The sequence below is a fragment of the Oncorhynchus mykiss genome, chromosome 30 (genome assembly GCF_057628025.1).
Source record: "Oncorhynchus mykiss isolate SJ-2025 chromosome 30, ASM5762802v1, whole genome shotgun sequence".
NCBI lineage: Eukaryota > Metazoa > Chordata > Actinopteri > Salmoniformes > Salmonidae > Oncorhynchus > Oncorhynchus mykiss.
The window spans coordinates 1,552,635-1,577,638 of record NC_143051.1 but is presented as its reverse complement, the minus strand read 5'-3'; the positions used below and the strand labels follow the sequence as shown (position 1 = coordinate 1,577,638).

General features: G+C 43.9%; 2 protein-coding genes across 4 annotated transcripts in view; one reads left to right on the top strand and one right to left on the bottom strand.

Moving 5' to 3' along the window:
- Window positions 1-11,083, bottom strand: part of fam91a1 (family with sequence similarity 91 member A1) — a 137,424-nt gene extending 126,341 nt beyond the window's left edge. For 2 of the 3 annotated variants that reach the window (XM_090228520.1, XM_090228522.1), the window contains exons 1-4: window positions 10,758-11,083; window positions 9,386-9,470; window positions 4,768-4,919; window positions 256-313 (exon numbers count right to left, since the gene is read on the bottom strand). In XM_090228520.1, the coding sequence (XP_090084646.1) occupies window positions 256-313; window positions 4,768-4,919; window positions 9,386-9,470; window positions 10,758-10,829 (367 nt within the window). In that variant the 5' untranslated portion in view covers window positions 10,830-11,083. Of the gene's footprint in view, window positions 1-255; window positions 314-3,924; window positions 3,950-4,767; window positions 4,920-9,385; window positions 9,471-10,757 lie in introns of those variants that run through there. The other variant, XM_090228521.1, reaches the window with a different exon arrangement.
- Window positions 11,084-22,520: 11,437 nt separating this feature from the next.
- The window catches only part of klhl38a (kelch-like family member 38a), a 33,580-nt gene continuing 31,096 nt past the window's right edge, over window positions 22,521-25,004 (top strand). The window contains exon 1 of the mRNA XM_036971407.2: window positions 22,521-22,853. The gene's annotated coding sequence lies outside the window, so the exon portion shown is untranslated. The remainder of the gene's footprint in view (window positions 22,854-25,004) is intronic.

Sequence of the window (25,004 nt, the reverse complement as noted above, 5' to 3'; positions counted from 1 at the left end):
CTGGTATTTCCATCGGCTGGTATTTCCATCGGCTGGTATTTCCATCGACTGGTATTTCCATCAATTAATAGGCTAAAAATAATTATTTTGGAATTCTTTGTTTTTTTCTTCTCCCGGACAAATGGCCGGCGCCAATTTTATTTATCGTTTTTTGATTCTTCTTTTTTGGGCCAAAAGCTGCTATTACCGGCTACCGGAAATACTGCCCCACACACCACACAGCTCAGAGAGAAAGTACAGCAACAGGCTACTTACAGTCAGCAGCAGTGAAGTTGGGCAGCGAGTCGTAACTCTTCTCTACGTTCATGATGTCCTGGAGGTGGAGAGAGGGAGGGAGGGAGGGAGGTGGAGAGAGGGAGGAGAGGGAAGAGAAGAGGGAAGAGGAAGGGAGGGAGAAATTAAACCAGGAAAAAGGGAGCAGCAAATTAAACTAATTTCTCTTCCTACACCATTCCTTCCTTCCCTGAACCTTGATTATTCACTGTCAATGTTCCAAATGGCACCCTATTCCCAATGTAGTGCACTACTTTGGACCAGGGCCCTATGGCACACTATTCCCTATTTAGTGCAGTAATTCATTTATTCTATTAAAAACACATCAAATGGATTATCAGAGTGACACGTCGTTCAGTAATGTAATTTACATGTCTAGTATGAAGACGTTGCCTCAGAACGCGCGGCGAGACGTCGCCTCAGAACGCGCGGCGAGACGTCGCCTCAGAACGCGCGGCGAGACGTCGCCTCAGAACGCGCGGCGAGACGTCGCCTCAGAACGCGCGGCGAGACGTCGCCTCAGAACGCGCGGCGAGACGTCGCCTCAGAACGCGCGGCGAGACGTCGCCTCAGAACGCGCGGCGAGACGTCGCCTCGGAACGCGCGGCGAGACGTCGCCTCGGAACGCGCGGCGAGACGTCGCCTCAGAACGCGCGGCGAGACGTCGCCTCAGAATGTAGAAAATAAAATTGGTTTGAATGTTTTTCACCATTAACGATATCACAATCAGCTGAGCAACAGTTGGAGTTTGGGCACTAGATGTAGGCCTAGTTGTTCATTATATTAAATCTGTGCTTTTTTTTCATTGAAATTCAATGAAATTCTTCAAGGCAATGAAAAAGAGTAGCGTAGGATGTGCTGGATAACAGTTGAGGTCCACCCCACACTGACTGGGCCAATCCACCATCCTAGTGTACTGTGTTAGGTTCTAACGTTCAGAGTAAAAATGTACTCTTCCTCCTGAGTCTCCTCCTACACATCTGCACAAGCAGTGATATTTAACCCTTCCTCCTGAGTCTCCTCCTACCCATCTGTACAAGCATTGACTCTTTACTGCTAGGCTGGACACTAAGTGATACGGGCCATAAACTTTACATTTCTTCCTTAACGTGACCTGACCTGGACCCCCCACCTTTCATCACTAATCCATGGCTAATCCTTATCAATGCCTGCCAACGCGATCACATTGCCGACACTCAGTACATTCCAAGCTCAATTGCCCCCACCATATACCTTCCTCCTATAGATAGCCGAGGGACTATTAACACCAGAGGTTAATGGTTATTAATGGTCATTTCTCTATTGAAACGAATCATTAATAAGGATTTAAAGTTCATCAATCCAAACCTATCAGAAGGAGCCATCGGGACGCAGCATGGGTCTTGAATACAGATGCTATGGACTGTTACACAGGACAAAGTCACGTGTTAGGGCAACTCAGGGGTTTAAAAGTCTACCACAGTCTTGTTTGAGTCAAGGTAAACGGTGTGAAACTCCAGGAATAACACACAAAAAATAACAGAACCTTCTCACCAGGACCATTTTTCTCTTTGATTTTGAATTATAAGACCGGTTAAGGTATCAAAAAATATATTTTTAAAAGTATTTCATGAAACATTTAATTTTTGCTATTAGCCAACAGAAACACATTGAATAACAGATAGTCCTTACTGCTATTAGCCAATAGAAACACATTGAATAACAGATAGTCCTTACTGCTATTAGCCAATAGAAACACATTGAATAACAGATAGTCCTTACTGCTATTAGCCAATAGAAACACATTGAATAACAGATAGTCCTTACTGCTATTAGCCCATAGAAACACATTGAATAACATATAGTCCTTACTACTATTAGCCAATAGAAACACATTGAATAACAGATAGTCCTTACTGCTATTAGCCAATAGAAACACATTGAATAACAGATAGTCCTTACTGCTATTAGCCCATAGAAACACATTGAATAACAGATAGTCCTTACTGCTATTAGCCCATAGAAACACAATGAATAACAGATAGTCCTTACTGCTATTAGCACATAGAAACACTATGGACCGTATAGACCAGAGCCCTATGGACCTTACAGACCAGAGCCCTATGGACCTTATAGACCAGAGCCCTATGGACCTTATAGACCAGAGCCCTATGGGCTTTACAGACCAGAACCCTATGGACCTTATAGACCAGAGCCCTATGGACCTTACAGACCAGAGCACTATGGACCTTACAGACCAGAGCCCTATGGACCTTATAGACCAGAGCCCTATGGACCGTATAGACCAGAGCCCTATGGACCTTACAGACCAGAGCCCTATGGACCTTATAGACCAGAGCCCTATGGACCTTATAGAACAGAGCCCTATGGACGTACATTGACCTTATAGACCAGAGCCCTATGGACCTTATAGACCAGAGCCCTATGGACGTACATGGACCGTATAGACCTATGGACCATATAGACCAGAGCCCTATGGACCTTATAGACCAGAGCCCTATGGACGTACATGGACCTTATAGACCAGAGCCCTATGGACCGTATAGACCAGAGCCCTATGGACCTTACAGACCAGAGCTCTATGGACCTTATAGACCAGAGCCCTATGGACCTTATAGACCAGAGCCCTATGGGCCTTACAGACCAGAGCCCTATGGACCTTACAGACCAGAGCCCTATGGACCTTACAGACCAGAGCCCTATGGACCTTATAGACCAGAGCCCTATGGACCTTACAGACCAGAGCACTATGGACCTTACAGACCAGAGCCCTATGGACCTTATAGACCAGAGCCCTATGGACCGTATAGACCAGAGCCCTATGGACCTTACAGACCAGCTTTCATTACAGCTTTCATCTGTGAAGAGCACAGGGCGCCAGTGGCGAATTTGCCAATCTTGGTGTTCTCTGGCAAATGCCAAACGTCCTGCACGGTGTTGGGCTGTAAGCACAACCCCCACCTGTGGACGTCGGGCCCTCATACCACCCTCATGGAGTCTGTTTCTGACCGTATCAGCAGACACATGCACATTTGTGGCCTGCTGGAGGTCATTTTGCAGGGCTCTGGCAGTGCTCCTCCTTGCACAAAGGCGGAGGTAGCGGTCCTGCTGCTGGGTTGTTGCCCTCCTACGGCCTCCTCCACGTCTCCTGATGTACTGGCCTGTCTCCTGGTAGTGCCTCCATGCTCTGGACACTACGCTGACAGACACAGCAAACCTTCTTGCCACAGCTCGCATTGATGTGCCATCCTGGATGAGCTGCACTACCTGAGCCACTTGTGTGGGTTGTAGACTCCGTCTCATGCTACCACTAGAGTGAAAGCACCGCCAGCATTCAAAAGTGACCAAAACATCAGCCAGGAAGCATAGGAACTGAGAAGTGGTCTGTGGTTATCACCTGCAGAACCACTCCTTTATTGGGGGTGTCTTGCTAATTGCCTATAATTTCCACCTGTATTCTATTCCATTTAAACAACAGCATGTGAAATTTATTGTCAATCAGTGTTGCTTCCTAAGTGGACAGTTTGATTTCACAGAAGTGTGATTGACTTGGAGTTACATTGTGTTGTTTAAGTGTTCCCTTTATTTTTTTGAGCAGTGTAGTAGGAGAAGGGGTGACTACAGTAGATATAGTATATAGTATTATAGTACCTCCATGATGCTGATATAGTAGGAGAAGGGGTGACTACAGTAGATATATTATATAGTATTATAGTACCTCCATGATGCTGATATAGTAGGAGAAGGGGTCACTACAGTAGATATATTATATAGTATTATAGTACCTCCATGATGCTGATACAGTAGGAGAAGGGGTCACTACAGTAGATATAGTATTATAGTACCTCCATGATGCTGATATAGTAGGAGAAGGGGTGACTACAGTAGATATATTATATAGTATTATAGTACCTCCATGATGCTGATATAGTAGGAGAAGGGGTCACTACAGTAGATATATTATATAGTATTATAGTACCTCCATGATGCTGATACAGTAGGAGAAGGGGTCACTACAGTAGATATAGTATTATAGTACCTCCATGATGCTGATACAGTAGGAGAAGGGGTCACTACAGTAGATATAGTATTATAGTACCTCCATGATGCTGATACAGTAGGAGAAGGGGTCACTACAGTAGATATAGTATTATAGTACCTCCATGATGCTGATATAGTAGGAGAAGGGGTGACTACAGTAGATATAGTATATAGTATTATAGTACCTCCATGATGCTGATATAGTAGGAGAAGGGGTGACTACAGTAGATATATTATATAGTATTATAGTACCTCCATGATGCTGATATAGTAGGAGAAGGGGTGACTACAGTAGATATATTATATAATATTATAGTACCTCCATGATGCTGATATAGTAGGAGAAGAGGTGACTACAGTAGATATAATATATAGTATTATAGTACCTCCATGATGCTGATATAGTAGGAGAAGAGGTGACTACAGTAGATATAATATATAGTATTATAGTACCTCCATGATGCTGATATAGTAGGAGAAGGGGGTGATGCGGAGGCCTTTGACCATGATGTCTGACAGGTGGTAGGGGTAGAGCATCAGGTGATCTCGGCTGTACTTCAGCAGCTCCTCATAGTACTTCCTCTCATCCTTCCTCACGTGTCTCACTGGACAGACATGGGGGGAGAGGACAGACACACTCAGATCAGACAGGGACTGATAAGGACAGAGACAGACAGAGCAGATAGGGACTGATAAGGACAGAGAGTCAGATCAGATAGGGACTGATAAGGACAGAGACAGTCAGATCAGATAGGGACTGATAAGGACAGAGAAGGTCAGATCAGATAGGGACTGATAAGGACAGAGACAGACAGATCAGATAGGGACAGGTTAGGACAGACAGATCACATAGGGACAGGTTAGGACAGACAGATCAGATAGGGACAGGTTAGGACAGAGACAGTCAGATCAAATAGGGACCGATAAGGACAGAGAAGGTCAGATCAGATAGGGACTGATAAGGACAGAGACAGATCAGATAGGGACTGATAAGGACAGAGACAGATCAGATAGGGACTGATAAGGACAGAGAAGGTCAGATCAGATAGGGACTGATAAGGACAGAGACAGTCAGATCAGATAGGGACGGGTTAGGACAGTCAGATCAGATAGGGACAGGTTAGGACAGAGACAGTCAGATCAGATAGGGACGGGTTAGGACAGACAGATCAGATAGGGACGGGTTAGGACAGACAGATCAGATAGGGACGGGTTAGGACAGACAGATCAGATAGGGACAGGTTAGGACAGAGACAGTCAGATCAGATAGGGACTGATAAGGACAAGACAGTCAGATCAGATGGGGACGGGTTAGGAAAGACAGTCAGATCAGATAGGGACTGATAAGGACAGACACTGATCAGATTGGGAAAGAAAGCTAGTCCATTAGGCCTACTGACAACTTAAAAAACAATGACAATAGTAGATACTTTCAGATACATAGGGCCCCATAATAATGGACTGTAAGTACTGAGCAATAAAATTATTTATTATTGGTTATAAATTGGCCTTCAGAAAGTATTCACACATTGACTTTTTCCACAATGGTCATGAAATGTTATGATATTTGGAATGAAACCATATGAAAGTTTTTCATATTTAATATAATGACAAGTTTACACTATTCCTCTATGACAAAGATATTTCTATAGATCTTGCCTTTCTTCTGTCTGGTGTTAGTTAGTTACTGGCTAGCTAGGTCTTCATCTGTCTGGTGTTAGCTTGTTACTGGCTAGCTAGATCTTCATCTGTCTGGTGTTAGTTAGTTACTGGCTAGCTAGGTCTTCATCTGTCTGGTGTTAGCTTGTTACTGGCTAGCTAGGTCTTCATCTGTCTGGTGTTAGTTAGTTACTGGCTAGCTAGGTCTTCATCTGTCTGGTGTTAGCTAGTTACTGGCTAGCTAGGTCTTCATCTGTCTGGTGTTAGTTAGTTACTGGCTAGCTAGGTCTTCATCTGTCTGGTGTTAGCTTGTTACTGGCTAGCTAGGTCTTCATCTGTCTGGTGTTAGTTAGTTACAGGCTAGCTAGGTCTACATCTGTGTCTGGTGTTAGCTAGTTACTGGCTAGCTAGGTCTTCATCTGTCTGGTGTTAGTTAGTTACTGGCTAGCTAGGTCTTCATCTGTCTGGTGTTGCCTAGTTAAATAAAAGGTTTTTACACATACCACACTGACCAAAAACGTATTTTGTTGGCATTTACGTATGTCCCCATTAACAGTAAAACATCATCACAACCTATTTCTTTCACTTACTTGCTGTGCTGTTTCATTGTTAATTTGTTCCGTCGTTTCATTCTCAACCTGGATTTCTATGGACCGCCGTCTGGGTCTTTGCTATGGACCGCCGTCTGGGTCTTTGCTATGGACCGCCGTCTGGGTCTTTGCTATGGAACGCCGTCTGGGTCTTTGCTATGGAACGCCGTCTGGGTCTTTGCTATGGACCGCCGTCTGGGTCTTTGCTATGGACCGCCGTCTGGGTCTTTGCTATGGACCGCCGTCTGGGTCTTTGCTATGGACCGCCGTCTGGGTCTTTGCTATGGACCGCCGTCTGGGTCTTTGCTATGGACCGCCGTCTGGGTCTTTGCTATGGAACGCCGTCTGGGTCTTTGCTATGGAACGCCGTCTGGGTCTTTGCTATGGAACGCCGTCTGGGTCTTTGCTATGGAACGCCGTCTGGGTCTTTGCTATGGAACGCCGTCTGGGTCTTTGCTATGGAACGCCGTCTGGGTCTTTGCTATGGAACGCCGTCTGGGTCTTTGCTATGGAACGCCGTCTGGGTCTTTGCTATGGAACGCCGTCTGGGTCTTTGCTATGGAACGCCGTCTGGGTCTTTGCTATGAAACGCCGTCTGGGTCTTTGCTATGGAACGCCGTCTGGGTCTTTGCTATGGAACGCCGTCTGGGTCTTTGCTATGGAACGCCGTCTGGGTCTTTGCTATGGAACGCCGTCTGGGTCTTTGCTATGGAACGCCGTCTGGGTCTTTGCTATGGAACGCCGTCTGGGTCTTTGCTATGGAACGCCGTCTGGGTCTTTGCTATGGAACGCCGTCTGGGTCTTTGCTATGGAACGCCGTCTGGGTCTTTGTGTGTCAAATAAGTTTGATGACCAATCAGGACCTGAATATGACTGCAATATTTCACGTAGTTATTACACTATCACTCCTAATTTTATATGTCACAACGATTCATCGATACGTATGCTATGATGCTGGTAAAGTTGTCTCGCGCACCTACAGTGCTGGTCATAAGAAAAGCTAGCTAGCTCATGGATGCAAACAATGTTCTTTCCCAAAAACATAAAAACATAGCAGAACGACAATCTGTTTCAGTAGCTATAATTAGCTAGCTAACTTTATAGCTAGGTGTCATCATCTAAAATAACACTGATTTATAAGACAGTTGTTATTTAATGAATGGTAGTCGGACCCATCTATGTGAAGCTAGCCACAATAAGGATTAAGGCAAGGGCTGATTTCAAGGTTTTACTGCTAACCTACAAAGCATTACATGAGCTTGCTCCTACTTATCTTTTTCTGATTTGGTCCTGCCGTACATATCTACACGTACGCTACGGTCACAAGACGCAGGCCTCCTAAATGTCCCTAGAATTTCTAAGCAAACAGCTGGAGGCAGGGCTTTCTCCTATAGAGCTCAATTTTTATGGAATGGAATTTAAGTACGCTCTCTCTAATTCTCTCTTTCTTTTTTTCTCCCTCTCGGAGGACCTGAGCCCTAGGACCATGCCTCAGGACTACCTGGCATGATGACTCCTTGCTGCCCCCAGTCCACCTGGCCGTGCTGCTGCTCCAGTTTCAACTGTTCTGCCTGCGGCTATGGAACCCTGACCTGTTCACCCTGACCTGTTCACCGGACATGCTACCTGTCCCAGACCTGCTGTTTTCAACTCTCTAGAGACAGCAGGAGCGATAGAGATACTCTCAATGAAAAGCTATGAAAAGCCAACTGACATTTACTCCTGAGGTGCTGACCTGTTGCACCCTCTACAACAGCTGTGATTATTATTATTTGACCCTGCTGGTCATTTAAGAACATTTGAACATTTTGGCCATGTTCTGTTGTAATCTCCACCCGGCACAGCCAGAAGATGACTGACCACCCCTCATAGGAAGAAACCTGGAGAGGAATCAGGCTGAGTTTTTCCTAGCCACCGTGCTTCTACACCTGCATTGCTTGCTGTTTGGGGTTTTAGGCTGGGTTTCTGTACAGCACTTTGTGACATCAGCTGATGTAAGAAGGGCATTATAAATACATTTGATTGATTGATTAGCCACAATAGTGGACTTTGTGGTTCACCTTCAAAATACATGTGTATTCATTAGCATCACTGTCAATGACATACTTTTATTTTGAAGGCAAAACGCAAATTCCACTATTGTGCCTAAATCTTATTGTGGCAAGCTTCACAACATATAACTCAGCCTCACAAGCCAGATGAAGCTAGCTGGCTGCTTATAATGTTAGCTTTGGGCAACAGGGCTAAGTAGCTGACTAGCAATTTATTTTCATGAACTGAAGTTCAATTTCAATAGGCGAACAACAATTCTTACAAGGATTCCTAAATCATTGCTAAGAATAATGAAAATGACTGCAGTCTCTACTGGTCATTGTTTTTAGGCTGGTTGTATTGGAGTTAGCTAGGTACCAAGCTAAAGCTAGCTAGCTACCCCAGAAGTTGCAGTCAAACAAATTATGCTTTATTACCAACGCGGTATTGTAAACATCGGTCGTGGCAGACTTTTTTGTACAGCTTGACAGTGTAGATTTACAATTTTTTTTAATTAAATCTATTTTAATCCCACTTTGTAACACAACAAAATCTGGAAAAAGTCAAGGGGTGTGAACCCTTTCTGTGCTTGCCCTGAAATGAGGGGTGGATATTGTAGTCTACAACATAGTTATTCTGACTAGCTTGAGACTTCCATGCATTCCACTCCTCCCATGCTGACTCCTCCATTGCTGACTCCTCCCATGCTGACTCCTCCCATGCTGACTCCTCCCATGCTGACTCCTCCCATGCTGACTCCTCCCATGCTGACTCCTCCCATGCTGACTCACCTAGGTTATTGCGGAACCTTAGCTGGTTGCGGATACTGTACAACTGCACATGTTTCTCATATTCACGCTGCGAGTTCCCAACACTCTGTAAATGAAAACAGGACATTTAAATGCATTAATATACAAATTAAATCAAATTTTATTTGTCACATGCCCCGAATACAACAAGTGTAGACCATACCGTGAAATGCTTACTTAGGAGCCCATTCACAACAATTCAGTTGAAAAGACAATTAACAAATAGATTAAAAGATAATAGTAACACAAAATAATAATAACGAGGCTAAATACAGGCTATATACAAGGAGTACCGGTACCGAGTCAGTGTACTAGGGGACGAGGTCGTTGGGGTGATTGATTGAGGTCATTTGCATATGTAGGTTTAGTTAGGTGATTGACTGAAATACTATGTACATGTAGGTGGGGGGGGGGGGGGGGGAAGCAGAACGTCCAGGTAGCCGTTTAATTAACTGTTCATCAGTCTTATGGCTTTGGGGTAGAAGCTGTTCAGGAGCCTTTTGGTCCCAGACTTGGATCGCTCCGGTACTGCTTGCCGAGCGGTAGCAGAGAGAACAGCCTGACTTGGTTGGCTGGAGCCTGATCGTTTTTAGGACCTTTCTCTGACACTGCCTGGTATAGAGGTCCTGGATGGCAGTCTGTAAGCACTACCCTCTGTACAGTAACATACACAGTATGTATTAAAGCCTACAGAAAGGTCATGTAGAGGTGATTGAATATTGCATTATAGAGCTTGCATGATAAACACAACGCATTCAATCTCATTCATACCGCTGCTCTAAAAAAAAAGATGTCTCTGACATCTTGGCATAGTAGCTCAACACTTATGATGAGGTGGCATTTATTAACGGTATGTAGTAGTTATGAATAGATAATTGCGGTATTATAACTACATTTCTTTGCTGATCAAACACATTTCGAGTAACCCTAGTTGCTTGACATGGTTGATAATAGATAACACAATGCCGCTAGATGATAGCTGTTCAGCTATCATCATGACATTACACCAGCTGTCAAAATCATGTGATTAAGAATTAGCTGCTATACCAAGTTAGGCAGCCAGCTAGTTAGGTAACGGAGCGGTGCTCTGATGATGCTTTCAGGTGAACGACAAAATCAGTTACTAATGAACCCACGGGAGAAAGTTTACATCTTGTCAGTTAACTTAACTAGCTGGCTGTGAATAGCTTTTTAGCTAGCTAGATCAGGGGTTCCCAAACGTTTAGTTTTTTTTTGCCCTAACACTACACAGCTGATACAATTAACCAAAGCTTGAATGATGAGTTGGTTATTTGAATCAACTGCATAGTGTTAGGGGGGAAACGCATGGGAAACTCTGAGCTAGATCAAATACCTGTTTGACATTTGCTGGTAGCTTGTTCCACGGATAATTCTGCCTAATGTGAAATTCGACGTCCGTGTTCATCGCTAACTAGTTTGAATCGCGATCCACGAAACGAACAGCAGCGGGTTTTTGCCAAGTCCAAGATGACTTATAGAAAATACCGAAACATAAAAAATATTTTAAAAAAAATAAATGTATACAGTAACTTAATAATCCGAATGTTTCAGATCTGAAAATAGCAATTTTTTCCCCCTTTTTAATAAATGTCCACTTCCTTGTTGTATTTTGGAACGATCGTTCGTCACTTCCGTTCGAGGCGTAACCAACGGAAACATGGCGGTTGATGTGATCACATGACAGAATGATTATCCAGTCAAACTCACTACATTTTCTTGTTACGGAAGTATGGAAGCAACTCAAATGGTTGGCTCCATTCCAGCAATGTGTACTGACCTTGTAAAATACATGTCCTGTATTATTTCTTACATAGAGCATTTATTTTATTTTTTATTTTACCTTTATTTATACAGGTTTTTTCTCATTGAGATAATATCTATTTCCCAAGAGAGACCTGGTCTAGCATAGTGGTCATATAAACTGTCTTGCTAGTGGCTACAACTGTCAAACTATCACACCTGTCCACATGAAACTGGTCTGACAAGGTCTAATTGAGATTTTTTTTAAATATATATATAAAAAAACGTATTAGATATAAATAATAACCAGTGTCGATTTTCCATTTACATCTACATTTACATCTTGGTGGGGCGAACTAAAAAAAAACGTTTTAGATGCATGCCAGCAAAGCCACTACAAAACAACACTAACTTATTCCATCTAAGAATGATGGAGGCCACTGTGTTCTTGGGGACCTCCAATGCTGCAGACATTTTTTGGTTTTACCACAGGTGGACTCCAATCAAGTTGTAGAAACATCTCAAGGATGATCAATGGAAACAGGATGCACCTGAGATCAATTCCAAGTGTCATGGCAAAGGGTCTGAATATTTATGTAAATGAGGTATTTTTCTGTTTTTGTGTTTTTATTCACTTGCCAAAATGTTTAAAAAAAACGTTTTTTCTTTGTCATTATGGGGTATTGTGTGTAGATTGATAAGGATTTTTATTTAATTAATTTTAGAATAAGGCTGTAACATAACAAAATGTTGAAAAAGTCAAGGGGTCTGAATACTTTCCAAAAGCAAAGTTGGTCAAATATGACATGACAATGCTATTTGCATTTCACAACATATATCCCAGTTTTCATACTGTAAAAATGAATGAGATAAATCAACTGTCTGAAATGCCTGGACTGTGAGTCAACCTTGCCACGGGCTTTCAGTGTGATTAGACACTGTTCTTGGAGAGCTCAAAGATCAATATCTGCACCTCAACTCACTTTGATTACGTCCCAAATGGCACCCTATTCCTTACATGGACCATTAGTGCACTACTTTAGATCAGAACCCTATTGGCCATTTGTGACGCAGACCTCAAGTCACTTGGTAACCAACCAGTATAAACAGTGTTTGGGTACAGCTCAGAGTCAAATAGCGCTGTGTGCTCGGCTCCTCGCTCTGACGACAACTAGCTGCCTAGTGGCTGGCATCTCAATCTTGTTATTCAATCTCTCTGTTTTCCTCCCCATATGCTGTAAAGCAAACATGACAGTAACTCATCTCAATGCCTCAGGAGTTTTATGGGAGGTGGGGGAAGGGGAATGGGTCTAACAAGTTGTACCCTGCTGTCCTAGAGAGAAAGGTATGATCCAAATGGAACCCTATTCCCTACATAGTGCACAACTTGACCAGGACCCATAGGGATATATCCAGCTATGGGAAAAGGACAGCAATCTGATTATATAGATGAGTCGAGATGGAGATAGATGATGTAAGGAGGAGATAATAATAATTATTATTATAATAATAATAACAATAACAAAACCAACATCTGGTCTGCCACTGTGCATCCTGCTTTTAATAAGTGTCATCAAATCAAATGTTATTCCTATTTAATTTTTCATGTGTTTCATAAACAACAGGTGTAGACTAATAGTGAAAAGCATAAGGGCCATTCTTAACAATGCAGAGAGACAGAAAAAAATCAAATACAAAAATACTAAATGAGTCCTGAGTCCATGTGCAGGGGTATGATGTAACGGGTACTGAGTCCATATACAGGGGTACGATGTAACGGGTACTGAGTCCATATACAGGGGTACGATGTAACGGGTACTGAGTCCATATACAGGGGTACGATGTAACGGGTACTGAGTCCATGTGCAGGGGTAAGATGTAACAGGTACTGACTGAGTCCATGTACAGGGGTATGAAGTAATGGGTACTGAGTCCATGTGCAGGGGTAAGATGTAACGGGTACTGACTGAGTCCATGTGCAGGGGTATGAAGTAACGGGTACTGACTGAGTCCATATGCAGGGGTATGAAGTAACGGGTACTGAGTCCATGTGCAGGGGTAAGATGTAACGGGTCCTGAGTCCATGTGCAGGGGTACGATGTAACGGGTACTGAGTCCATGTGCAGGGGTACGATGTAACGGGTACTGAGTCCATATGCAGGGGTACGATGTAACGGGTACTGACTGAGTCCATGTGCAGGGGTACGATGTAACGGGTACTGAGTCCATATGCAGGGGTACGATGTAACAGGTACTGACTGAGTCCATATGCAGGGGTACGATGTAACAGGTACTGAGTCCATGTGCAGGGGTATGAAGTAACGGGTACTGAGTCCATATGCAGGGGTACGATGTAACGGGTACTGAGTCCATGTGCAGGGGTACGATGTAACGGGTACTGAGTCCATGTGCAGGGGTAAGATGTAACGGGTACTGAGTCCATGTGCAGGAGTACGATGTAACGGGTACTGAGTCCATGTGCAGGGGTATGATGTAACGGGTACTGAGTCCATGTGCAGGAGTAAGATGTAACGGGTACTGAGTCCATGTGCAGGGGTATGAAGTAACAGGTACTGAGTCCATGTGCAGGGGTACGATGTAACGGGTACTGAGTCCATGTGCAGGGGTATGAAGTAACGGGTACTGAGTCCATGTGCAGGGGTAAGATGTAACGGGTACTGAGTCCATGTGCAGGGGTATGAAGTAACGGGTACTGAGTCCATGTGCAGGGGTAAGATGTAACGGGTACTGAGTCCATGTGCAGGGGTAAGATGTAACGGGTACTGAGTCCATGTGCAGGGGTAAAATGTAACGGGTACTGAGTCCATGTGCAGGGGTAAGATGTAACGGGTACTGAGTCCATGTGCAGGGGTAAGATGTAACGGATACTGAGTCCATATGCAGGGGTACGATGTAACATGTACTGACTGAGTCCATATGCAGGGGTACGATGTAACGGGTACTGAGTCCATGTGCAGGGGTAAGATGTAACAGGTACTGAGTCCATATGCAGGGGTACGATGTAACGGGTACTGAGTCCATGTGCAGGGGTACGATGTAACGGGTACTGAGTCCATGTGCAGGGGTAAGATGTAACGGGTACTGAGTCCATGTGCAGGAGTACGATGTAACGGGTACTGAGTCCATGTGCAGGGGTAAGATGTAACGGGTACTGAGTCCATGTGCAGGGGTAAGATGTAACGGGTACTGAGTCCATATGCAGGGGTACGATGTAACGGGTACTGAGTCCATGTGCAGGGGTACGATGTAACGGGTACTGAGTCCATGTGCAGGAGTACGATGTAACGGGTACTGAGTCCATGTGCAGGGGTAAGATGTAACGGGTACTGAGTCCATGTGCAGGGGTACGATGTAATGCGTAACCAAAAAAGTGTTAAACAAATCTATATATATTTTATATTTGAGATTCTTCAACGTAACCCCCCTTTGCCTTGATGACAGCTTTGTACACTCTTGGCATTCTCTCAACTAGCTTCATGAGGTAGTCACCTGGAATGCATTTCAAATAACAGGTGTGCCTTGTTAAAAGTTATTTTGTGGAATTTCTTTCCTTCTTAATACGTTTGGGCCAATCAGTTGTGTTATGACAAGGTAGGGATGATATACAGAAGACCGCCCTATTTGGTAAAATACCAAGTCCATATTATGGCAAGAACAGCTCAAAATAGCAAAGAGAAGCGTCAGTCCTCCCAATGGTGCAGGTGTAGAACTTGTTCAGGATCTGAGGACCCATGCCAAATTCTTTTAAGCCTCCTGAGGGGGAAGAAGTGTTGTCGTGCCCTCTTCACGACTGTGTTGGTGTGTGTAGACCATGATAGATCCTTAGTGATGTGGGCACCGAGGAACTTGAAGCTCTCGACCCGCTCCACTACAGCCCCGTAGATGTGAATGGGGGCGTGGCTCGGCCCTCTGTTTCCTGTCATCACGATCAGCTCCTTTGTCTTGCTGACCTGGTTGTTGTCCTGGCACCACACTGCCAGGTCTCTGACCTCCTCCCTATAGGCTGTCTCGTCGTTGTCGGTGATCAGGCCTACCCCCGTCGTGTCGTCAGCAAACTTAATGCTGATGTTGGAGTCGTGCCCATCCACACAGTCGTGGATGAACAGGAAGTACAGGAGGGGACTAAGAACACACCTCTGAGGGGCCCCCGTGTTGAGGGTCAGCATGGCGGATGTGTTGTTACCTACCCTTACCACCTGGGAGCAGTTCGTCAGGAAGATCCAGTTGCAGAGGGAGGTGTTCAGTCCCAGAGTCCTTAGCTTAGTGATGAGCTTGGAGGGCACTATGGTGTTGAACGCTGAGCTGTAGTCAATGAACAACATTCTCACATAGCTGGGAGAGGGCAGTGTGGAGTGCAGTTCTTCAGTTCTTCAGGTCCCGTTGATAGGATAGTCTCAAACTGAGCTTGGCCAGTTTCTTCTACAGTGATTGTACGTTCGCCAATAGAACGGATGGTAGAGGCGGATTATTTATTCACCAACGTATTCTTGTCAGGATGTCAACCTCCTTTACGCTGTCTTTTCATGCTCGAGCAGCTTTTTTTTGCAGGAGAACATTTTCACTCGAGTGCTATCTGAGGATGAATCAGTGAACAATGATATTATGAAAATGCTATTATTATAAAAGTCACTGACACCAGATGACTACGGTTGGCTCCTAGAGCTAATGCCTTTGGCTCGGTAGGCTAAAGCAGTCTGATGGTGTGCAGGAAACTGGATGGCCAAGGTTTTAAATCCTGTTGGTCACATATTTGTATTTATTATGGATCCCCATTAGTTCCTGTCAAGGCAGCAGCTACTCCCCCACCTCCTCTCCTTCACCCCAAGGCAACCCAAGGAAACAGTATTCATTTCGTAACCAAAAATAGTGACAAAAATATTAATCAAACACTTATTTTTCAGTGGCGAGACTATGACTAAATAGATCCTATAGTCAGATCTATAACGAAACAAAAATTATTTTTCAATTCAGTTAACTAAAACAAGACAAAATTATCTTGGTGACTAAAATCTGACAACTAAGTGGACTGGACAAGAGTTTTTGGAGAGATTGTGACCTTTTCAGTGACAATTAATATAAGCAGCAGAGAGGCGCTTTTCAGTGGTGGGAAGGACACACCACGCCCGGCACCTACAGCCTAGCCTACACCAACCAGCTGTTGAGATGCAGGTGAGCAAGCGGTGAGTGTTAGCAGACAGCCAGCGCTCCGGCTCCGCCTCACATTGTACAGGCGACTTGCTTCACCGTAGCTAACCAGTCCTCACCAGCCTTCTAGTTAGATCCCCTTTACAACTTCTTTGGGATCGGTGTCTGGGACGGTTGAGCTAACGTAGGCTAATGCGATTAGCATGAGGTTGTAAGTAACGGAAAGGACATTTCCCAGGACATAGACATGTCTGATATTGGCAGAAAGCTTAAATTCTTGTTAATCTAACTGCACGGTCTAATTTACAGTAGCTATTACAGTGAAATAATACCATGCTATTGTGTGAAGAGAGCGCATCGTTTTGAACAAGAAAAGTTATTAATAAACCAATTAGGCACATTTGGGAAGTCTTGATACAACATTTTTGACAGAAATACAATGGTTCATTGGATCAATCGAAAACTTCACACACACACACTGCTGCCATCTAGTGGTCAAAATCTAAATTGCACCTGGGCTGGAATAATACATTATGGCCTTTCTCTTGCATTTCAAAGCTGATGGTACAAAGGAAATACAAAAGAACGGTTGTTTTTTCTTTGTATTATCTTTTACCAGATCCATTGTGTCATATTCTCCTACATTCCTTTCACATTACCACAAACTTCAAAGTGTTTCCTTTCAAATGGTTCTAAGAATAAGCATATCCTTGCTTCAGGTCCTGAACTACAGGCAGTTAGATTTGGGTATGTTATTTTAGGTCCTGAGCTACAGGCAGTTAGATTTGGGTATGTTATTTTAGGTCCTGAGCTACAGGCAGTTAGATTTGGGTATGTTATCTTAGGTCCTGAGCTACAGGCAGTTAGATTTGGGTATGTTATTTTAGCCAAATTTTTAAAAAAGGGGCGGATCCTTAAGAGGTTTTAAGAAATACAAGCTGCTTTACAAAATTAAAAGCAATCGCAGCGTTGAGTTTAATAGTTAAACAACAGTCATGCTATGTTTTTCTCTCCCTTGAGGAGGCTATAGAAAAGTAGGCTGTGTTTGTATTTGTAGTCTCGCTCAACTCTCCCACATTTAGAATTTCAAATACAGGTTCTGTAGCCTAACTTAGCTAAGTCTCCCTCTCTTCCTCAGAGAAAACAGCTTCATTCTAGTCACCCTTCAAAAGACATGACCCATAACACCGCTGCTACCTTTTGTTCTCTCTATCGTGCACTGGCAGGTCGCACTTTATGTTCATAAAGCATCTCGGCAGTTCTAAGCTAGGCTACTTGCAGACCGGACTTGTTTAGCCTACAGTCATGTTACCTCATCAGCTGGCTGTATCTAACAACCTGGGGTGCGTTCAGCAGTATGCAACGTTTAAATATGCTTCAGCGTGTAGAACACAGCAGAATGTGCTGAGGGGAGGACGGCTCATAGCAATGGCTGAAATGGAGTCAAAGGAATGGTATCAACCACATGGAAACAGGTGCTGAGGAACAGGTGCTGAGGAACAGGTGCTGAGAAACAGGTGCTGAGGAACAGGTGCTGAAGTATTTAGGTTTCCCCTTCATTTATTCTCCGTAAATAACTCCCCAAATCTATGTTCTCCTTTGCTGGTTAGACCAACAGTAATCTTCTGTTGAAATTGTAATTTTGTAACCCCTTGGGTTGTGCCGTGGCGGAGATCTTTGTGGGCTATACTCAGCCTTGTCTCAGGATGGTAAATTGGTGGTTGAAGATATCCCTCTAGTGGTGTGGGGGCTGTGCTTTGGCAAAGTGGGTGGGGTTATATCCTTCCTGTTTGGCCCTGTCCGGGGGTGTCCTCGGATGGGGCCACAGTGTCTCCTGACCCCTCCTGTCTCAGCCTCCAGTATTTATGCTGCAGTAGTTTGTGTCGGGGGGCTAGGGTCAGTTTGTTATATCTGGAGTACTTCCGTGCTGCTGGCCGTGCTGCTGCTCCAGTTTCAACTGTTCTGCCTTATTATTATTGGACCATGCTGGTCATTTATGAACATTTGAACATCTTGGCCATGTTCTGTTATAATCTCCACCCGGCACAGCCAGAAGAGGACTGGCCACCCCACATAGCCTGGTTCCTCTCTAGGTTTCTTCCTAGGTTTTGGCCTTTCTAGGGAGTTTTTCCTAGCCACCGTGCTTCTACACCTGCATTGCTTGCTGTTTGGGGTTTTAGGCTGGGTTTCTGTACAGCACTTTGAGATATCAGCTGATGTACGAAGGGCTATATAAATTAATTTGATTTGATTTGATGGAAACCAACATGGAAACCACATGGAAACCACCTGGAAACCACATGTAAACCACCTGGAAACCACATGGAAACCACCTGGAAACAACATGGAAAACAACATGGAAACAACATGGAAACAACATGGAAAACAACATGGAAACAACATGGAAACCACATGGAAACCACATGGAAAACAACATGGAAACAACATGGAAAACAACATGGAAAACAACATGGAAACAACATGGAAACCACATGGAAACAACATGGAAACAACATGGAAACAACATGGAAAACAACATGGAAACCACATGGAAAACAACATGGAAACCACATGGAAAACAACATGGAAAACAACATGGAAACAACATGGAAAACAACATGGAAAACAACATGGAAACCACATGGAAACCACATGGGAAACAACATGGAAAACAACATGGAAACAACATGGAAAACAACATGGAAACAACATGGAAAACAACATGGAAACAACATGGAAACAACATGGAAAACCACATGGAAAACAACATGGAAAACAGGATGGAAAACAACATGGAAAACAACATGGAAAACCACATGGAAAACAACATGGAAACAACATGGAAACAACATGGAAACCAACATGGAAAACAACATGGAAAACCACATGGAAAACAACATGGAAAACAGCATGGAAAACAACATGGGAACCACCTGTTTGATACAGTTATATTGCCTCCAGCAGCCTCTGCTGGTATGACCTGCTGAAAAAGGAAAAACATCAGCTCTTTTTTAAATATGATTTATTTAACCTTTATTTAACCAGGGAGGCCAGCTGAGAACACCTTTATTTAACCAGGTAGGCCAGCTGAGAAAAAGTTCTCATTTACAATTGCAACCTGGCCAAGATAAAGCAAAGCAGTGCGACACCAACAACAACACAGAGTACAGTTGAAGTCCAAAGTTTACATACACTTAGGTTGGAGTCATTAAAACTTTTTTTTCAACCACTCCACACATTTCTTGTTAACAAACTATAGTTTTGGCAAGTCGGTTAGGAGATCTACTTGGTGCATGACACAAGTCATTTTTCCAACAATTGTTTACAGACAGATTATTTCACTTATAATTCACTGTATCACAATTCTTGTGGGTCAGAAGTTTACATACATTAAGTTGACTGTGCCTTTAAACAGCTTGGAAAATTCCAGAAAATGATGTCATGGCTTTAGGAGCTTCTGATAGGCTAATTGACATAATTTGAGTCAATTGGAGGTGTACCTGTGGATGTATTTCAAGGCCTACCTTCAAACTCAGTGCCTCTTTGCGTTACATCATGGGAAAATCAAAAGAAATCAGCCAAGACCTCAGAAAAAAAATTGTAGACCTCCACAAGTCTGGTTCATCCTTGGGAGCAATCCAAACACCTGAAGGTACCACGTTCATCTGTACAAACAATAGTAGGCTAGTATAAACACCATGGGACCACGCAGCCGTCATACCGCTCAGGAAGGAGACTCGTTCTGTCTCTTAGAGATGAACGTACTTTGGTGAGAAAAGCGCAAATCAATCCTAGAACATCAGCAAAGAACCTTGTGAAGATGCTGGAGGAAACAGGTACAAAAGTATCTATATCCACAGTAAAACGAGTCCTCTATCGACATAACCTGAAAGGCCGCTCAGCAAGGAAGAAGCTTGTGTAAGGCTTCCCGAAACGTTTGTCCCAAGTTCAACCATTTAAAGGCAATGCTACAAAATACTCATCGAGTGTATGTAAACTTCTGAGCCACTGGGAATCAAATCTGAAATAAATCATTCTCTCTACTATTATTCTGACATTTCACATTCTTAAAATAAAGTGGTGATCCTAACTGACCTAAAACAGGGAATTTCTACTAGGATAAAATGTCAGGAATTGTGAAAAATGGAGTTTAAATGTATTTGGCTGAGGTGAATGTAAACCTCCGACCTTAACTGTATGTATGTTGTGCACATGGATGTCAGTGATTTACTATAGGAGGCAATAGAAATGTGTTGTGACTCATTTCAAAGGGCATTTAGTTGACTAATGTGTCCCATTGTTTCTGTCATTATTACAATAATTAGACCAAATCATCATTCAAATGACTAAAATGTGACAAAAACGTGAAATGTTAGTTGACATGACTAAGACTAAACTAAGGCCTAGATTCAAGTTCCACCCCCAACACAACCAAAACGCATATGATCATTCTGACTGAAAATTCTGACCAAAATGAACACTGCAAGGTAACCAGGCCTTGGAGTTTCAGCTGTTTGCCCTGCTCAGCCTTAGGTCCCCAGCCATCAGCGCTGGACTATATTTACCAGCTTCCTGGGTTACACCAGTCAGCCAGCCCACCGCAGCGCCCTGCCTGCCCTGTTATCTAACCACCAACCCCCCCAGGTCTGTATTCTCTGGGTTGAGAGAAGAGCCCCCCCACCAAACCCCCCCAGGTCTCTAGTCTCTGGGCTGAGAGAGGAGCCCCCCCCCAGGTCTCTGGGCTGAGAGAGGAGCCCCCCCCACCAACCCCCCAGGTCTCTAGTATCTGGGCTGAGAGAGGAGCCCCCCCACCCACCATAAAAAAAACAGGTCTCTGGGATGAGAGAGGAGCCCCACCACCAACCCCCCGTGTCGTTATTCTCTGGGCTGAGAGAGGAGCCCCACCACCAACCCCCGTGTCATTATTCTCTGGACTGAGAGAAGAGCCCCCACACCCGTCACCAACCCCCCCAGGTCTCTAGGCTCTGGGCTGAGAGCAACCCCACCATCAACCCCCCCAGGTCTCTAGTCTCTGGGCTGAGAGAGGAGCCCCACCAGCAACCCCCCACCACCAACCCCCCCAGCTCTCTAGTCTCTGGGCTGAGAGAGGAGCCCCACCAGCAACCCCCCCAGGTCTCTAGTCTCTGGGCTGAGAGAGGAGCCCCACCATCAACCCCCCCCCCCCCCCCTCCAGCTCTCTAGTCTCTGGGCTGAGAGAGGAGCCCCACCACCAACCCCCCCAGGTCTCTAGTCTCTGGGCTGAGAGAGGAGCCCCATCACCAACCCCCCACTACCAAACCCCCAAGGTCTCTAGTCTCTGGGCTGAGAGAGGAGCCCCATCACCAACCCCCCACTACCAAACCCCCAAGGTCTCTAGTCTCTGGGCTGAGAGAGCAGCCCCACCATCAACACCCCAGGTCTCTAGTTTCTGGGCTGAGAGAGGAGCCCCACCAGCAACCCCCCACCACCAAACCCCCCAGGTCTCTAGTCTATGGGCTGAGAGAGGAGCCCCACCACCAACCCCCCACCACCAAACCCCCCAGGTCACTAGTCTCTGGGCTGAGAGAGCAGCCCCACCATCAATCCACCCAGGTCAACCCCCCACCACCAAACCCCCCAAGTCTCTCGTCTCTGGGCTGAGAGAGGAGCCCCACCACCAACCCCCCACCACCAAACCCCCCAAGTCTCTCGTCTCTGGGCTGAGAGAGGAGCCCCACCACCAACCCCCCCACCACCAAACCCCCCAGGTCTCTAGTCTCTGGGCTGAGAGAGCAGCCCCACCATCAATCCCCCCAGGTCTCTAGTCTCTGGGCTGGGAGAGGAGCCTCCCCACCCACCACCAACCCCCCACCAACCCCCCAGGTCTCTAGTCTCTGGGCTGAGAGAGGAGCCCATCCACCAAACCCCCCAGGTCTCTGGTCTCTGGGCTGAGAGAGGAGCCCCATCACCAACCCCCCACCACCAAACCCCCCAGGTCTCTAGTAGTCTCTGGGCTGAGAGAGCGACCCTCCACCAACCCCCAGGTCTCTAGTCTCTGGGCTGGGAGAGGAGCCTCCCCACCCACCACCAACCCCCCACCAACCCCCCAGGTCTCTAGTCTCTGGGCTGGGAGAGGAGCCTCCCCACCCACCACCAACCCCCCACCAACCCCCCAGGTCTCTAGTCTCTGGGCTGAGAGAGGAGCCATTTTGCTGCCATAGTAAACACACCGCTAGGACGCACGGCGTACTGTCTGTCACATGAGAGGACGGGGAGGACCGCGGCCCGCTGAGATATTATTAGCAGCAGGAATGTACACAGTGGCCTCATGGCAAGCCAACTAACATAGGCAGGCACAGATCCGAAACCTCACAGAACCTCTTCTCCATGCGCACTCTGAAACTTTAACGCGTTTGCTGAAGTTACATTTGTGACTGTGAGGAGGATATTGTTTAAGCTTTTTTGTGACTGAGCTTTTTCTGATTCCCCAAGATACAGACTCTCTGCCTGGAGGCTGTGGATCGAAGATCCAGACTGAGGAGAGGTAAGATGGAGTCCCCCCTCCACCATGAGGCTAGTGAGATTACTATAGATACATCATCTTCAAGGAACTCATAATGTGGCAAAAGTTATTGATGTCTGGTTATCGATCTGACTGTAGTTATAGATCTGATCTGACTATAGTTATAAATCTGATCTGATCTGACTATAGATCTGATCTGACTATAGATCTGATCTGACTATAGTTATAGATCTGATCTGACTATAGTTATACATCTGATCTGACTATAGATCTGATTTGACTATAGTTATAGATCTGATCTGACTATAGATCTGATTTGACTATAGTTATAGATCTGATCTGACTATAGATCTGATTTGACTATAGTTATAGATCTGATCTGACTATAGTTATAGATCTGATCTGACTATAGTTATAGATCTGATCTGACTATAGTTATAGATCTGATCTGACTATAGTTATAGATCTGACTATAGTTATAGATCTGATCTGACTATAGTTATAGATCTGATCTGACTGTAGTTATAGATCTGATCTGACTATAGTTATAGATCTGATCTGACTATAGTTATAGATCTGATTATAGTTATAGATCTGATCTGACTATAGTTATAGATCTGATCTGACTATAGTTATAGATCTGATTTGACTATAGTTATAGATCTGATCTGACTATAGTTATAGATCTGATCTGATTATAGTTATAGATCTGATCTGACTATAGTTATACATCTGATTATAGTTATAGATCTGATCTGACTATAGTTATAGATCTGACTATAGTTATAGATCTGATCTGACTATAGTTATAGATCTGATCTGACTATAGTTATACATCTGATTATAGTTATAGATCTGATCTGACTGTAGTTATAGATCTGATCTGACTATAGATCTGATCTGACTATAGATCTGATCTGACTATAGATCTGATCTGACTATAGTTATAGATCTGATCTGATTATAGTTATAGATCTGATTATAGTTATAGATCTGACTATAGTTATAGATCTGATCTGACTATAGTTATAGATCTGATCTGACTGTAGTTATAGATCTGACTATAGTTATAGATCTGATCTGATTATAGTTATAGATCTGACTATAGTTATAGATCTGACTATAGTTATAGATCTGATCTGACTATAGTTATAGATCTGATCTGACTGTAGTTATAGATCTGACTATAGTTATAGATCTGATCTGACTATAGTTATAGATCTGATCTGACTATAGTTATAGATCTGACTATAGTTATAGATCTGATCTGACTATAGTTATACATCTGATTATAGTTATAGATCTGATCTGACTATAGATCTGATCTGACTATAGTTATAGATCTGATCTGATTATAGTTATAGATCTGATCTGACTATAGTTATAGATCTGATCTGACTATAGATCTGATCTGACTATAGATCTGATGTGACTATAGATCTGATCTGACTATAGTTATAGATCTGACTGTAGTTATAGATCTGATGTGACTATAGATCTGATCTGACTATAGATCTGATCTGACTATAGATCTGATCTGATTATAGTTATAGATCTGATCTGACTATAGATCTGATCTGACTATAGTTATAGATCTGATCTGACTATAGTTATAGATCTGACTATAGTTATAGATCTGACTATAGTTATAGATCTGATCTGACTGTAGTTATATATCTGACTATAGTTATACATCTGACTATAGTTATACATCTGACTATAGTTATATATCTGACTATAGTTATATGTCTGACTGTAGTTATAGATCTGACTATAGTTATAGATCTGACTATAGTTATAGATCTGATCTGACTATAGTTATAGATCTGACTATAGTTATACATCTGACTATAGTTATACATCTGACTATAGTTATAGATCTGATCTGACTATAGTTATATATCTGACTATAGTTATACATCTGACTATAGTTATATATCTGACTATAGTTATATGTCTGACTGTAGTTATAGATCTGACTATAGTTATAGATCTGACTATAGTTATAGATCTGATCTGACTATAGTTACAGTACCGTTCAAAGTTTGGGGTCAATTAGAAATGTCCTTGTTGTTGAAAGAAAAGCACATTTATTGTCCATTGAAATGACCAATGAAATATACAATTTATCAGAAACACAGTGTAGACATTATAAAGCCCTTTTGCAATTAT